The following is a 17,626-nucleotide window of genomic DNA, read 5'->3' on the forward strand; positions in this document are numbered from 1 at the left end:
ATGCTACAAAGGAAGGCAGGAAAAAAAAACCCATAATGCACTTGGCTGGTGGCACATCACTGTTGGACAAGAAAAACTTCTTGTGAAAAGCAGTACACAGAAAAATGGATCAGAAGGGACTGACTATAAAGCTTTAAATCAATGGAACGTTTCTCATGCTATAAGAAACGTTACAAGAGGAAAGCTTCAGAACGCTATCCATAGATTCCCCCAGAGTGACTTAGAGACCTAGCAACCAATCCCTATCAGAGCCATCTGTTTTATAGAAGGGAGAAAGTCTACAGGTTTTACATCAAAATTTGTAGGTTTAATTATTTAAGCTATACAGTGTTATAAAGCAAGAGTAAAAAAAAAAGATTTGTTAAATTAATTGACCAGGGAAAGGAAAAGTTATTATGTGATGTCAACACAGAGTTGTGAGTTTATTTCTCCTATTACCATAAACGTTTGTGTCTCTTTTCCTTTCTGCTCTTAAATATACTTTCTTTAATTTAAAAACTTTCCATCCACTACAGTGAAAACCTGTTCTGATCACAGCTGGAATCCACTTGGGCTGTAAGGGCCGATAATGACATTCAAGCATAAGGCACTGCCATTATTTTTCAGCTCACATTATTTGACTTCCCCCTGGACCCACTTTGTGTTGCACAAAATACCATGGGGATCTGCACAGAATGGCCAGGCCATTACGTCTCTATAAAGTCAGTGAGACATCTTTTGTTTCATTCCAGCTAGCTTTTCATCTGACCACTGAACCGCCCCACAGCTCATTCTCTCTCTGACAAAGGCTACCACGACCCTCGCTACAGTATTCATTTGCTGCTACATCCTTTTCTTTACCACTCTATACAGGCAGGCAACAGTGAGAAACAATGCTTGTGCTCCTTCATAAAACAACATGGAGTTTTACATTAACACAGCTTCAGCCCCTTAGGGACTATATGGACAAACGCTGAGTCGAGCACTTCTACTAATACTTGTTCTAGGAGAAGGGACACTGGGAGCAGTGTCTAGGAAGGAAGGAAATATGGAATTCTGTGGAACATCAGGGCGGGAGGGAGAAGATGCAGGGATAGTTTGGGGGAGCAGCAGCCCTTGACCCACAAGGAGGGCAAACGCAGAGTGGGAGAGAATGTTGTACGGGAACATCAAGGAGAAGCAGCTGTGGAGGTGGGAAGGGAGCTGAAGGTGCATTGGAAGTTCAAGGGAACATTAGGTAGTGAAAGCTAAAGGAAGAACAGGTGCGAGGAGAGCACAGATAGCTGAGAGCACACCAGGACAAAAGCCAGTAGGGAGAAGGTATGGCTCGTGGGTCCATGCTCTAGTCATGTGGGTAAAGGACTGGTAGTTGAGAGACAAGGATTATATTCTTGTTTTAGCTACTGAATTACTGTAGTACCGGGGTCTGTCATTTAATAAACACTCAAGTTGATCCTGTTCTCCAAGATGAGCACCAAAGGTGCTTAATGACAGGTGCTTAAGAAAACTAAGCAGTCATGGGATAAAAGGGAAGATCCTCTTATGGATCACAAACTAATTAAAAAAGATAGGAAACAAAGGCCAGGAATAAATGGTTTGTTTTCACAGTGGAGAGAGGTAAATAGTGGGGTCCCCCAAGGATTTGTACTGGGCCCAGTGCTGTATAACATATTCATAAGTGATCTGGAAAAGGGGGTGAACAGTGAGGTGGCAAAATTTGCAGACAATAGAAAGTTATTCACGATAGTTAAGTCCAAAGTAGACTGTGAAAAGGGATCTCACAAAACTGGGTGACTGGGCATCAAAATGGCAGACAAAAGTCAATCTTGATAAGCACAAAGTAACGCACATCAGAAAATATAATCCCTATTATACATATAAAAGGGGTCTAAATTAGCTGTTACCATTGAAGAAAGAGATCTTGGAACCATTGTGGAGAATTCTCTGAGAGCATCTACTCAATGTGCAGAGGCAGGCACAAAAGCGAACAGAATGTTAAGAACAATTAAGACACAAATAGATAAGACAACAGAAAATATCATAATGCCACTATATAAATCCATGGTACGCCCATACCTTGAATACTTCATGTAAATCTGGTCATCTCAAAAGAGATATATTAGAATTGGAAAGGGTAAAAAGAAGGGCAACAGAAATGATTATGGGGTATGGAACAGCTTCTGTATGAGGACTGATCAATAAGAATGGGGTTGGTCAATTTAGAAAAGAGATGAGTAAGGGGGGATATGATTGAGGTTTATAAAATCATTAATGGTATGAAGACAGTGAATAGGAGGTGTTAGTTATCCCTTCATGTAACACAAGAACTAGGGGTCACCCAATGAAATTAATAGGCAACAGGATTAAAACAAACAAAAAGAAAGTGCTTCTTCACAGAACACACAGCCAACCTGTGGAACTCATATCCCAAGGATGTTGTGAAGGCCAAAAGTATAAATGTGTTAAAAAAGAACTAGATAAGTTCCTGGAGGATAGGTCCACCAACAGCTATTAGCAAGATGGTTAGCGATGCTACCCAATGCTAAACCTACAACTTCCAGAAGCATCTGACACTGACCACTGTCAGAGACAGGATACTGGGCTAGATGGACCATTGGTCTGACCCAGCATGGCCGTTCTTATAAGCACACAACCAGCCCTGGCCTCTTCCCCAGTGAGAATGCGCTGGACCAAATTCAGCAGTGACATAAATGGTTGTAAATTACATGTTAGAAAGAAAAAGTTGGTCAGAAAAAGGGTGTAAGTGGCAAATTGTTAGAAATTGCTGGTTGTCCAGGGGTGTAACCCACACGAAATTGGGGGAGTCGATGGGAGATGCACCAGCTTGTGTTAGGAGCTTCTTCTCCTTCTTTCCTATGTCTGGTGTAGAGCAGCAATTACAATTTCACCGGAAGTTGATCAAGCCAAATAGCTACATCAGGAATAGCACAATTTATTGAAGTAATGCCTCCTCTATATTTATAAATTGGGCAGTAGGTAGTGATATGTTCAATGGTCTGCCGTGGGGAACCACACTTGCACACCGGGATTTTCAATTTGTGCATTAGATGTCCACATCTACCAAGGTTGGTTGAGAGTTAACCAAGGTCGAAGGTCAAACCCAGGAACCTTCGGCATGGGATCCAGCCCAAGTTATTTATTTTTAAAGTCTTGTTTAGCCCAATCTGCTTTCTGATCATAGCCTGACTGCATGTGGATAAATAACTGTTTCCAGAAAAAAGGCTTGCAGGATTTATGACATTGAGGGGGGCACTGTCAAGGTCTTGGTGGATAGGGGCTGAAAATACCCCTGCGAAAATTGGGGCTGGCATGGCATAAATTATAACATGGTGAGAAACTGCTTTAATTTACAAAGTGAGGCTTTGAACCCCCATTTCCCCCATCCTGGGTGAGTGGTCTACCTACCAGGACACTGGGCATAAAGGGACCACTAGCAGCAACATTTGTGCGAGCTTCAGCATGCTCGGATTTTCCCATCTCTGCCTCTCAGTATGTAAATTGAACATATTTGTGTTGTCAGATGCTACCGGTGTGGTGCTCTGCTCTGTTCAATGCTGATATCACTCGGCTGTGTGCGTGTGTTCCCTCTGTGTGCTGTCCCAGCTCTTCGAAGATAGCTGACACAGCAGACCCGAAGAGAACCCCCAATGACCACAGAGTCTAGTAAGGTACGAAGGCACGTCGGCCAGGTTTATTGCCGTACGGAGCACAATAATAGTTCCCTCCAGACTTTTACTCTATAGGACATACTACGAGTACGTGCCTCCAGTCAATGGACGCGGCTCAGTCAGTGGCAGGACTTTCCACTGCCCCCTCGGCTGGACAAAGACATCGTCCCAGGGATGCATTCTTATACACAGGTACAAACAAGTTACACATCACTCCTGATGTATTGAGGTGCAACTCTTCTACATAGCAAGGCACAACCCCTCTATGTAGTAAGGTGCCGCCTCTCACCTTGTACATGTTGGTTCGACCAAAACAACTCTATCCGTCATATTACCCTTTTGGCACTGTCATTGGGATGGGTCAGCCTGTTCCTTGTTATCTGTGTGGAGTGTACAAGTATGCGAATGTTCTGCTATCTGGTGTCCAGTACCTTTCAGGTATGTCTCTTTTTGCAGCATCAGCCCTTTCCTTGCCAGCTTCTGTGAACAGGGCCTGCCTCTGGCTCACAGCGTAACTTTGCTTTATGTTAGCAAAGTCTTGACCATTACTTTAGTTCAGGCCTCAGGCCTCATACCGGGCCTCTGATACCAAGGTTTATATCTTAGGGCCTCCTCTTACTACAATTTGCACTCAATGCATGCCACATCATGCGAGTGTCACTCCTTTGCCACTTACATCCACTTTCACTTATTTGAAGACTCACCTGTACCCAGTGTGAAATTTGCTCCTCTCTTGATGTCATCACTAACTAGTGTCTAAGGACTTCTATGGGACATTCCCCTGCTACTCCAGTTGACATGTGGGCTCTTAAGTTTTAAACACAGTATAGGAAAGAGCTGGGATTTCACTTTGCGGCTATAGATTTCTAATTTAATGAGAGCCAGCCTCAGGAGATAGCTCTTTCCAGAAGTCCTCAGTGGTCCCTTGAATCTGTTTTGCAATGAAGATTTATCGAGGCAGCATGCAATTCAACACTACCATCATATCAAAGCAAAGAAAATTATAAAGATACCGAGCTCAGCAACTTTAAGGCACTTGCTGCCCATCACTTATCTTTAAAAACCAAACCCGAACTTTCTATCTAAATGGCATCTCCAAAGACACATACCCTAGATGAACCTCTGACAATCTCAGACAGCTGCTTGATAGCTTTCGTGCTGGTAGTAATGGTTTTATTGGTCTCTTGCTGGGTTGCATGCCTGTAGAGAAAAAAGAGACCATGCAAATTACAATTACAATTTAATTTTATAATGACTCACTCACATAACTCTCATAACACACTACAGCTATAACAGCAGAATACATACAGGCTATGCTATGAAGCTGTGACGGCAGGTATAAATAGCAGAAGCAGCAACAGGAAGGTTGGATAATAGTAAATGCTAGAGAAGGAATCCAGGAAATGGTCACCAGCTGTAGTTAGCAAGAGATATGGGTTTGGATCTGTGGTTTAATATGGGGTGTTGCAAAGGGAGTCAGTGGTGGGTGGAGGGAAGCAGATAGACTGTTACAGATAGTTGGTTTGGCAATAACAAAGGAGGAGAGGAAGGCTGAACAGGAAGAGAAAAAAGAGAAAGAGGGCCTCTAACAGAAAGAGATGTGATGAAGGAGCTAGGTGAGGATGAAGAAGGTCAGGATAAGGTTTGGCATTCCGATCTGTAATTTACACCAGTTGGTAAGGTGCACATGCTGCAGTTGTGGGTGCAAGCAGTTAAATGTGCTAGCAGGAAGCAAGACTAATCCATTCTGTTATTGGAATCTCTAGTGTTCATGATGATTATTTCTTGGATTTACTACTGAGTGCCGACAGCCTACCCAGTGCTGCGCAGTGCAGAGGGAGACACAGACGGCTACAAGAGGACATTGCCATGGCAGATCTAGAAGACCAGGAGACAGATTCTGTATCAGGCAGTAAAAGTCAGTCAGAATGAGGTTTAGCAGGGGGATTTAGGCACTGCAATGCAACTACAAGGTCAGGCACCAGTTGAGCAGTGGTTTTGTGAATAACAGTAGCACCTAAATGTTGGATTTAGACACTCTAAGTGGCAGATAGGTGCCTAATTCTCCCTGATGAATCTAGTCCAGACTCTGCCCAAAGAAGTTTACCTGATAAATCAAACATGGCTGCTGGCAAGTAGATATTAATCCCAACCCCTCAATCGTATTGTATTGCTCAACCCCACTAGAAGGATGAAGTCTCATTAAAAGTTGGGCAGAAATGTGAAAACCAAGTGCATAAATTACAGGTGAACAGAACAATTCTTGAAAACAGGTTTCCAAAGCCTTGCTGGTTATCCAGCACAACAGAAAAACAGAGAAGTCACTTGAATGCATACACAGCATATCACGACATGAGGCTTAGAAGTCATTTTTACATGGCCACATGCAGCCATTTTTACATGGTCTTACGCAGCTGTGATGGTACAATTCCCCACTCTGAACCTTAGCGTCCGAAAGATGGGGTACCAGCATGAATTCCTCTAAGCTCAATTACCAGCTCAGTACTTGTAGTACTGCCACCAATCAGGAATTCCAGCGCCTGGTACACTCTGGTCCCCCCAAAACCTTGCCCGGGGACCCCCAAGACCCAGTCCCTCTGGATCTTAACACAAGGAAAGTAAACCCTTTCCCTGACCATTGCCTCTCCCAGGCTTCCCCTCCCTGGGTTACCCTGGAAGATCACTGTGATTCAAACTCCTTGAATCTTAAAACAGAGAGGAAAATTCACCTTCCCCCCTCCTTCACTCTCCCCCTCCCAGACTCTCCCTGAGAGAGAAAGTAATCCTAACACAGAGAGAAATTAGCCTCTCTCTCCCCCTTCCCTCCTTTCTCCCCACCAATTCCCTGGTGGATCCAGACCCAGTCCCCTGGGGTCTCACCAGAATAAAAAAAACAATCAGGTTCTTAAACAAGAAAAGCTTTTAGTTAAAGAGGAAAAAACAGAAAAAAATATTTTTGTAAATTTAAGATGGAATATGTTACAGGGTCTTTCAGCTATAGACACTGGGAATACCCTCCCAGCCTAAGTATACAAGTGCAAATTAAAATCCTTTCAGCAAAATACAAATTTGAACTCCTTCCAGCCAAATACACATTTGAACTCCTTCCAGCCAAATACACATTTGCAAATAAAGAAAACAAACATAAGCCTAACTCACCTTATCTACCTAGTACTTACTATTTTGGATCTATAAGAACCTATAACAGAGAGATTGGAGAGAAACCTGGTTGAACATCTGGTCGAACATCTGGTCACTCTCAGAACCCAGAGAGAACAACCACCAAACACTAACAGCACACACAAAAATTTCCCTCCCTCAAGATTTGAAAGTATCCTGTCTTCTGATTGGTCCTCGGGTCAGGTGACAGCCAGGCTCACTGATCTTGTTAACCCTTTCCAGGCAAAAGAGATATGAAGTACTTCTGTTCTGTTAACGCTTACTTATCTGTTTATGACAGCAGCCAATCACCACTGGTGTCGGCAGCAGCAGCAGGGAGGGATAGCTCAGTGGTTTGAGCATTGGCTTGCTAAACCCAGCGTTATGAGTTCAATCCTTGGGGGTCATTTAGGGATCTGGGGCAAAAAAAACCCAAAAACTGTCAGGGACAGCACTTGGTTCTGCTAATGAAGACGAGGGACTGGACTCAATGACCTTCCAAGGTCCCTTCCAGCTCTATGAAATAGGTATATGTCCATATAATATTAGTAGTCAAACATACTATGTTCACAATAGAAATACAGATCCACCTACTATCTTCTCTACCAAACTCAAGCAGATGAAAAGGCCTGGTAGTTTTGAAGAGAAGTAACACAGGTGATTTTCTCCAGCTGTTGCAGGAATCTTTTTTCCCCTTCAGTGGCACACTACAACCAGAGTCCATAGTACCTCTATGGAGTGATGAGAGGGTAAACAAAGAGACAATCATTTATCCTGCTGCTATCACACCACACAACCTGAGCCTGTATCTAACGGATAGTAGTTCAAACAGAAAATAAACACACATCAGTCCTCTATCCCACAGTCGCACAGTGCAACCCGCCCACTACCCCACTCCACCCCAGTACCACAAGCACTGTCAAAGGGTGTTATCTTCCAGGCCCTCATGCCAGCTCTTCTAGCTTCTCCTTTTTGGAAAAAATCCAGCTCAAAAAGAAAGTCTTTCCAGGGCACAAATATATTTTTCATCCACAGCGTCTTCTTTTTGTGGTCCGGGCACCTCATCCCCCACTCTGGATTCCTTTTCCTGTCTGGGATATAAAGCAGCTGGGTCTGGCTGCCTGAGGAGCTCCAGCTGCCTTATCCTTCTAAAATCTCTGCTCTTCTCTGTCTGTTCTTTGACTCCATCCCAGAAGCACATGGTAGAGAGGTAGGTTTTGAATCTGTCTCTTTCCAGGCAGTCCTCAAATCATGTCCTGAATCCTCTTAATGCCTAGACATCTGGCATTATCCACTGTCAGAAGACAAGATACTGGGCTAGATGGACCAAAGTTCTGACCCAATATGACCATTCTTATGTTCTTAGTATATATACCATCACAGGCACATTGTACCATCCTGCCATATACACACTGTACCACTGACACCCTCCCTCCCTGCCACAGCAACACTGCACCATATGCACCTTACAGCAGTTTGACACATGCACACTGCTCCAGGTGCACAATGCTCCATTGTATTCACCTCTGCAGCAAGCCTATGCAGGATCCATCAGTTTTTAACAAGAACTCCAGAAACCCCCAGCAGCTGACACAGGTAGGACAGCCGTCCATGATCAAAATCCAGTAATTTTATGCACCATATATAACAACTCTATAAATGAAAGATATTTCCTGAGCCACACAGCAACACTTCAGATGCACATTAAGGACTCAGCAATACTATGTAGAGGAAGTGGACTCCTTTGTCACCACAGAGGCCAAAGAACTAAAGAGAAACTAAGATTTAGACAGGTGTTTAACTATTTTAATTGGTCATAAGTAGAGTTGGTCAATTTTTTTCAAAAAGTTAGCTTGTTGAAAGCTTCAGTTTCAGTCAGCCTAAAACTATTTATGAATTTGACACAAATTCACCAAATAGTTTCGGCCATTTTTTTTCCAGGGCTTAGATACCATTCACAGAATGGGAGGGGGGAGAAGTAGTATGCTCTCCTTATAACTTTGAGACCAGTGGTCAGGGCACTCACCTGATATGTGGGGAAGGGACAGTAATTTGGCTCTTCTCCTCCCTGATGAGTTCCCTATCCACCAGGCCATAGAGTACTCTATCTGCAGATAGAGTGGAACAGCTGTAACAGGAGAGATTGAGAGAGGCCAACACACCAGAGTATTCTGTAGCCCCCAATGGCCAAGGCATACACCCACAATGTGGGGGACCCAACTGCAAATCCCTGCTCCATATCAGACAGAGGGGGGAATTGAACCAGGGTCTCTCACATCCCAGTGAGAGCTCTAACTACCGGGCTTGAAGTTGGCCACCAACACCACAACTACCGCCGCTTGCTTGCTGTGCCGCCAAAACTTGCAAAACTAGTCCTTCATTTCCTTTGCTTTTAAGTTAAAAACTGCATGGAAACCAACCCAAACCAAACCAGATTGTTTCAAGGCATACAAAATGTTTTGTTTGATCCAAAATGAAGCTGTTGCCGTCTTCAATTCACCACCATTTGTTGGAATTTTTGAGTTCATTCAAATTGAAATGATGTTTTAACTGCCAACAAATTGAAAAATCCATTATTCATCTTTCTCTTTAATACATTTGGTTATTTCATGATCCCTTTAACTACTCTCTTATGTTTTCATTGATTTATGGAAAATATCACATCTTACCGCATGCAAAGTGTTACAGAGTGTTACAGAGGGACGACTGAAAACCAAACTCTCCATCATCATTACATCTTCTGTCCTGAGGAATACTTTGTAGTCCAATCCCCACATGAGTCATCCTACTAAGTGCATGACTTCCATGAGTGAGGGTTCCATGATTGAGCCTTTAACAAATACTTTCTTTTAATATAATTCAATATAGAACAAGACACTAGAGTTAATCCTCAGTCACCTTCTTAACCTCAAAAATCTGTCTATCTACAGAAGTTGGAAATTTACATATAGACAATCCCCATCCCGAAAGTAAAAGGCTTCATTGCTTCTATACATTCAGTTCTTTTCAATGTCTGAAGTTGAGCAAAATCCCAGTTTTGTTTGGATTCTAATATAAATTTTAACCTTACATACAGTATATCAGCAGTTCTCAAACCATTTTAATGGGGTTTCCAGGGCCAGCATTATACCTGCTGGGACCCAGGGTTGAAGCTGAAGTCCAAGCTCCATCTCTACGTGGGCGGCAGGGCTTGGCTGTCTCCCCTTCTCCCCTGATGGGGGCAGCAGGGCTTGGGTTGTGGACCCCTCCCCACCGACCTGGGGCAGTGGGGCTCAGGCTCTGATCCCTCCCTCTCTGGGTCATGTAGTAGTAACTTTATTGTCAGAAAGGGATTGCAGTGCCATGAAGTCTGAGAACCCCTGCAGTACATAATACATTCAAGTTTGGCGTAAACTTGTAATTTGCATCCTTCAATTTGTCTGCCTTAAAAAAACCTGCTCTCTATCCCCCTTTTAAAACACATTTTAAACAACATTTCAGTGCTCAACTTTGGTAGTTGCAAGTGTGTTGTCAGCATAATTAACTTACTATGCTTCAGCCTCAGAGATACATTCAGAAATCAGACAGTGATTATATTTAATTTACATTAAATGCTATTAAGATCTTCATTAAAAATAAAGGCCTTGGAATTCCACCTCCTGCAGCATTTTATTTTACTTTAATATGCAATGGTAATAAGATATGCCTCTACTATTATTATTAGTAGCTTCCTCCATATCCCTCTCCCTATGGAACTGTGTAAGTTAATTAAAGGGATGTCTCAGATGAATACAATTTCATTTTGAGAAAAGTCACCCACACAATAGTAAGTTAAATATATGATCTATACAGATATAGTGTGAATATTTTATACATGCTGAAAAGAACTACACTGGCTATCATGATGAACTGCAGGACTATAAATGGGATGGAATTCTCTTAGGAGGAATAAACTTTTCTGATTCATGTATGTTTATAAGAAAGGATGCAAAGATACCGAACACTATAAACCACCGGTGGCGAAAGCTTAGCCCACATAATTCTACAATCAAACCCATGGCTGACATTTTCTTTAATATGGAAGTATGGCCCATTGGATGTATAGTTCCTAGTATGCAGTTCGGACAGGTTCTAGACTAAAAATTGCTTATTTGTAGGCACTAAGTACACTGACTCCTCACTTAACGTTGTAGTTATGTTCCTGAAAAATGTGACTAATTGAAACAATGTTAAGGGGATCCAATTTCCCCATAAGAATTAATGTAAGTAAGGGGGTTAGGGTCCAAAGATTTTTTTTTCACCAGACAAAGACATATTTATATTTTATACACACACACAGTATAATTTTAAACAAACAATTTAACACTGGTACACAGTGATGATGATTGTGAAGCTTGGTTGAGGTGGAGGAGTCCTGTACTGCTAAATGATGAACTAGCAATAGGCTGAGCCCTGGGGGTTTAATCTCTCTCTACACAAGGCAGCAGGAATGGAGGGAGATATGTGTCTCTCTCTTAAGTACACTGCCTTCTTAATTCTATCAGCTTGCTGAGATGTAGCTGCTGCAAGCTCCCTCAGTCCTGAGTCCTGGTCTGCCCCCCCTGATTTATGGAAGATGGGGTAAGCGGGGTGCAGTAGCAGGGGTGAGAGGGACACCCTGACATTAGCCCCCGTCTTCCTTCCCTCCTCCCCGCACAGCAAGCAGGAGTCTTGGGGAGCAGCTCCAAGGCTGAGGGCAGGAGCAGCACATGGCAGTGGGGGGAGGGACAGCTGAACTGCAGGCAGCTGCTGCACAGGGAACTTAGGGGAGTGGTGAGCTGATAGGAGGAGCTGACAGGGGGCTGCCGGTCCATCCTGGTTCCAAGCCCCCCCCCCCCAGCCAGCTGCAACGGGCTCCTCTTCCTGCAAGCAGTAGACAAAGCAGGCGGCTGCCAAACGATGTTAGAAGGGAGCATTACGCAACTTTAAATAAGCCTGTTCCCTAATTGCAACGAAACAATGTTAGCTGGGACGACTTTAAGTGAGGAGTCACTGTAATGCTATGAACCAGGAACTGATCTTAGATTGTATTCCCAGCCCTGCCACTGACTTGCTGTGTGGTTTTAGTCAAGCCATTTTTGCTTCAATTTACCATAGCCATGCTTCATTTATCCAGCTTTAAAGTGAGAGGCAAGCGAAGTGATCTCTCCATTTCCCTCCTCTAGATCACCAGGGTGTAATGAAGCACGTTCAGTATTGTTTGTACAAGGTTTTGAGATTCTTAGTGAAAAACAAAGTACAAAATCTGATCAGACTCTTAGGACGGACTTCAAATGAAGCGACAGAGAGTCCGAAGAAGTGAGCTGTAGCTCATGAAAGCTCATGCTGAAATAAATGTGTTAGTCTCTAAGGTGCCACAAGTACTCCTGTTCTTTCTGCGGATACAGACTAACACGGCTGCTACTCTGAAACCAGAGAAACCTAAGGGGTTCATCATGTTTATCTTCCCCTCCATCTGAGGCTCCCTGCCATAAACAACCACCTTGGGGATGGATTTACATGCTAGTTCCAGAGGTGAAAGGTCACAGTGTAATCCAATGAAACATAGAGTGTCGCTTTACATTGTTTCCTAGGATTACGCTTGTAAAAGGCTCAAAAAGGAAATAACTGGCTCCAAGCTCATTAAACAAACAGCAACACAAGGAAAAATTGGAGAAAAAATGACTCAATACTTCAACAGGGACAAAAAAACTTGTTAGTGGGAGATTAAAATCATTATTCTGCTAGATACTAAAAATCACAGACTGAACAAAGACACTGGATTTATGGCTTGTTACAACAATCTGTAACCCACTAACCCCTTCTTTTTATCCTATGACTGCAGAGACATTAACGGATCACTCTACCTTAAATGGTCACTTATAATATGTGCTACTTATGCTAAACATTCCGTTCTACCTTGCTGGACACTGTGAGTACCTTTCCCAGACCAGAACAAGAGGTAAGTGTGGACCGAAAGCTTGTCTCTCTCACCAACAGAAGGTGATCCAAATAAAAGATATTATCTCACCCACCCTGTCTCTGTAGTTTGCTTATGTTATATGAGTTGGCAAGGTCTCAGAACAGCTTCAGCTCATATCAGGGATCTGCAGACACACTTTGGACAGTACCAGAAAATCTGAAATTAATATCAGAAGACCTCAGTGACTTTAATAATCATTTAATTTTCAGCCTATTTTTGGAAGAGAATTTAGGAGACAAGAGGAACCCATAATTGCTATTTCTAGGATGGCCAGGAGCCTTATGATATGAGGCTGCATTTCAAAACACGTTTTCTTAAAAGGAGCATTCACATCCACATGCATGAAAGATTTTCAAAACAACTGGGGGATTTAACCACACAAGTTTGATTATTTTTAAAACATCTGTGTGTGCACGTGCACACATACAACACTAAAAAAACCAGCACGATGTTAAAAATGTCACAGCACTGTGAAGTCAAGCACTCAAGAGTACTGAGATTGAACCTGTGGGCCTTCATTCATGCTGCCCTATTTGTTGGGAATAAACCTTAACTTTTCTCCACCTTGTGGCCCCTTTACATCTTTCCTTAAAAGCCACCTCCTTCCAGAAACTCTCTCCCCTCATCAGTAATCTCATTACTCTCTCCTTTACCTGAACTATTGTTCAATAACATGTCTCTGTTTTGTCTGTCTGAGGCTATGTCTACACTGGCAACTGGACAAAACGTTTGTCTTTCAGAGTTGTTAAAACAAACAAACAAAACAAAACACAAAAGACAAAAGTTTTGCCGTGACAAATGCCAGTGTGAAGAGCGCATTGTGAGCAGGAGCACTCTCCTGCCGACACAGGTAACACTGCTCGCTGGGTAGAAAAGCCTTTGGGCTGGTCTACACTACGGGGGGAAATCAATCTTAGATATGCAACTTCAGCTATGTGAATAACGTAGCTGAAGTAGAATATCTAAGATTGGATTACTCACCCATCCTCACCGCGCGGGATCGATGTTCGCAGCTCCCCCTGTCAATTCAGCAACTCCGTTGGAGTTGGTGGAGTTCCGGAATTGATATAAGCGTGCTCGGGGATCGATATATCGCATCTAGATGAGACGCGATATATTGATCCCCGAGCAATCGATTTTAACCCGCCGATACGGCGGGTAGTCTAGACGTAGCCTTAGAGTGTAACTTCTTTGGGGCAGGTGACATACATTACTGCATGTGCATGGGCATTAAGGAGGCTATTCAAATGATCATTAAGAAGCTACAGAGAGCATTTTAAGTCTGGGCAAATGCAGCTGTGAGCCCAGCCATTGCTCCATCATTCCTGATTAGTAAGCCATGCCTCCTTATCTTCTGGGCAAACTCCTACCTCTTCAGCAGGCAGATTATTACAGAAGTACAACTGTTGGGGTAGATGCAGCCATGCACACAGGGGTCTAAAAGGTTGGACCAGCCATACACAATACCAGCGACAAGTGCAGTAATAACAGACTGGATAGAGCTAGACTGAGGCATTCAGTATACTTTCAGGATAATCACTGGCCGCTATATCTGACAGGTCAAGTCCCAGCTGAAAGTTCAGAGTTGGGGCATGGTGGAGATTACAGATCAGATTGTGTGGATACCACATATTGCCGAGAGAGGAGACATCAGGACACTCTCTCTTTTATATCATTTCTCTAAATCAATTTATGGAGTTTACAACACCTTAACTATCAAAATATTGTTGGGGTTATCTTTATCCCAGACTTCTCAGGTTCGTTGTCTGACCGCAAGAGAGACAGGCAGCCCAGCAAAGTCCGAAACCAAGTTCTTTATTGATGCATGCACACAAGCAACAAAGAACAAGCCCATTCTCCACAGAGAACCAGAACCAGACCCCCCTTTCTTCAATACAGCACAAATTTATATAAGCAAGTTTACATCACAAAGCATTGAATTGCCTGCGGTTAATTAACGGCACCTGGTGAAGCATTTGATTACAAACTTCATGGTCTTGAGCATTTCCTGGCGCACAAGCAGCTTCCGTATCAGTACTGAGAACTTTTTTATCGGCACTTCCCAAGCTTGAGTGCAAGGGGGGGTTTATCCACCCAGCTCCTGCTTGCTGACTTCATTCACCCACCTTCTGAGTCCCCCTTGTTCATGCATTAAACGTGTGATCACCTGCTCAGCCTATCTTGTGGGCCTTCGGGCCCACTCTAAAGCATCTGATCTATCAATATCATCCTAGTAACTCAGAATTTATACTGCTGCTTATATCCAAAAAGGATCTTAAAGCACTTTATAAATTACATACAATAAAAGGAATTCTTTCATTTGCTACAGCTAGACAGCTACCTCTGGTGACAACTCTTCAATCTATATGGCAGCATTTACGCCGATTTTGCACAAGTGTAAATGACCGCTCACGGGGTGGGGCCATAAAGAATTAGGCCCAGCAACTCGACACAACAGTTCAGCACAGGAACTGAAGACCAAAGCACACAATGAAAACTAGAATTGAGAGAGAAACTTGTTTGCAACAGTTATGTCACCAACACTGTAGCCAAAGCTCTCTGGAGGGGTGTTGGGAGAGGGAATAGAGGGGGAGAAGCACACGTCAGAAAGGATACGGCTGATCTCTCTTACACACATCTGCGCCCTAACAAAAGAGCAATACCATGGATTTCAGGTACATTTCAAGAATATATCTATAAGTACCTACATGGAGAGCAAATATTGAATAATGGGCTCTTCAATCTAGCAGAGGAAGGTATCACACGATCCAATGGCTGGAAGTTGAAGTTATACACATTCAGACGGGGAATAGAGCACACACTTTGAACACTGAGAGCAATTAACTATTGGAACAATTTACCAAGGGTTGTGGTGAATTCTTCACCACTGGATTGGATTTTTTTTTTCTAAGAGATCTGTCCTAGGAATTATTTTGGTGAAGTTCTACGGTTTCTGTTATACAGGAGGACAGATTTACAGTTGCCAACTTGGTAATATTTAAATACCAGACACTCCAGCAGGAGTGCTGGAATCTCCCCTTCCCCACCTCTTCCCCCCACAATGACCCACCCCTGCCACACCTCTTCCCCCAAGGCCCTGCCCCCCAACTACTCCTCTTTCCCCCTCCTCCTCATGACTTGCTACCTTTCCCCTCCCCCTGCCGGGATCAGGAGGGACTTGCTTGCAGAGCCAGGCCTGGGAGCTGCAGCCGCCCGATGCAAGTAGGAGGTGGCCCCAGCTGAGTAGGGGCTTGCACGGGTGATGACCCAGCGCCTTCCCCACCTGCAGTAACTGGACTTTGGGTGTCTGGTCATTAGATCTGACTGGAAACTGTCAGGACCTCTTTTTAACCAGACTTTTTGGGGCACCTGGCCACCCTAGTCAGACTAGATGATTACACTGATCCCTTCTGGCCTTGGAAGCTATGAATATTTACTGTTTATTAGATTTTCTATCCCATTTGTTGTCTAAGATTTGCAAAGCAACTGAACAATTTTATACATTTAGAAGTTGGTGATCAAGGAGATTTGACTATAATTAAGAGGGGTCACACACTGTATCATATACTATATGCTTCTCAGATGATGCTCTGGTTAAGGTCTTTTGCACAGCAACTGGAAAGCGTAGCACAAATTGTAATTTGTTTTTATAAAAGAAGAAAAAAAACTACTGTTTACTATGTGGTGAGATGACTTATATAATTGTGACAGAATGTACCCGTGTCCACACCCTATTGAATTAATCTTTGTACAAAGTATGCCTTGCGACGTATCATTTGAAAACTCATAATTTGCTGGTCATTATTGCCCTGGTAGAATATGTGTGGCGATGTGTGTGAAGTTATACGATTTCCCTTTATGATGTTATTAACACATGTTTCAAACTACAGCCCTACCCAAGAAGAACTTGGCAAATTTGTCCTAACAAAGGAATGTGTGGACTGCCAAAATTGCATTTAAGCAGTAAATAGAGCAGGAAGGGGTGATAAAGGAAGCTCAAACAGGTGGGAAAAAACACCAGGGGACATCTTTCCACATAAGCTCTTCTTCTCCTGAATCTCAGCTGAAAATGTTTTTCAAGGGGAGGAGTGACGCTATTAAAAGGAAGGACAAACACCCCAGGGCCTCCCTCTCTCACCTCCTGCCCAACTCATTCACGGCACCTGAAGCCACAAAGGAAGAATTCATTGGATTCTGGGAGAAGGGATCCTGAGTTATGAAGTTTAGTCAGTAAGACTGCTGAAAGCAAATGGTGAGAAAAATGTGTTTTAAATTTAACATATCAGACGGGTAGCTGTGTTAGTCTGGATCTGTAAAAGCAGCAAAGAGTTCTGTGGCACCTTATAAACTAAAAGACGTTTTGGAGCATGAGCTTTCGTGAGTGAATACCCATTTCGTCAGTTGCATCCGACAAAGTGGGTACTCACCCACGAAAGCTCATGCTCCAAAACATCTGTTAGTCTATAAGGTGCCACAAGACTCTTTGCTGCTTTTACAAATTTAACATAGTTTGTTAAGTTAGGCACCAGTTGCATTTTAGCTTTATTTGTTTAGTAACCATATCTAATCTTTATGCCTTGTTATTTGTACTTACTTAAAATGTCTTTCCAGTTAAAAAACTTGTTTTACTGTTTTATCCAATCCAGTCTGTTTAAATTGAAGTGTCTGGGAAACTCCATTTGAGGTGGCATGTTGTCTGAATATTATTTCTATTAAAAATATAACAGACTTTATGTAAACTAGAGAAAGCCGGCGGGTTAAGATATACATACCTGGGAGGTGGCGGGAATCTAAGGATGCAGGTGTGTTGGGGTCACCC

At 43.1% G+C, this 17,626-nt stretch overlaps 1 protein-coding gene across 16 annotated transcripts in view; it reads right to left on the minus strand.

Moving 5' to 3' along the window:
• Positions 1-17,626, minus strand: part of TSNARE1 (t-SNARE domain containing 1) — a 757,898-nt gene that overhangs the window by 356,973 nt on the left and 383,299 nt on the right. For all 16 annotated transcript variants that reach the window (XM_050940861.1, XM_050940856.1, XM_050940858.1 and 13 more), the window contains one exon: positions 4,778-4,868. In XM_050940861.1, the coding sequence (XP_050796818.1) occupies positions 4,778-4,868 (91 nt within the window). The remainder of the gene's footprint in view (positions 1-4,777; positions 4,869-17,626) is intronic.

This window comes from Gopherus flavomarginatus, chromosome 2 (genome assembly GCF_025201925.1).
Source record: "Gopherus flavomarginatus isolate rGopFla2 chromosome 2, rGopFla2.mat.asm, whole genome shotgun sequence".
NCBI lineage: Eukaryota > Metazoa > Chordata > Testudines > Testudinidae > Gopherus > Gopherus flavomarginatus.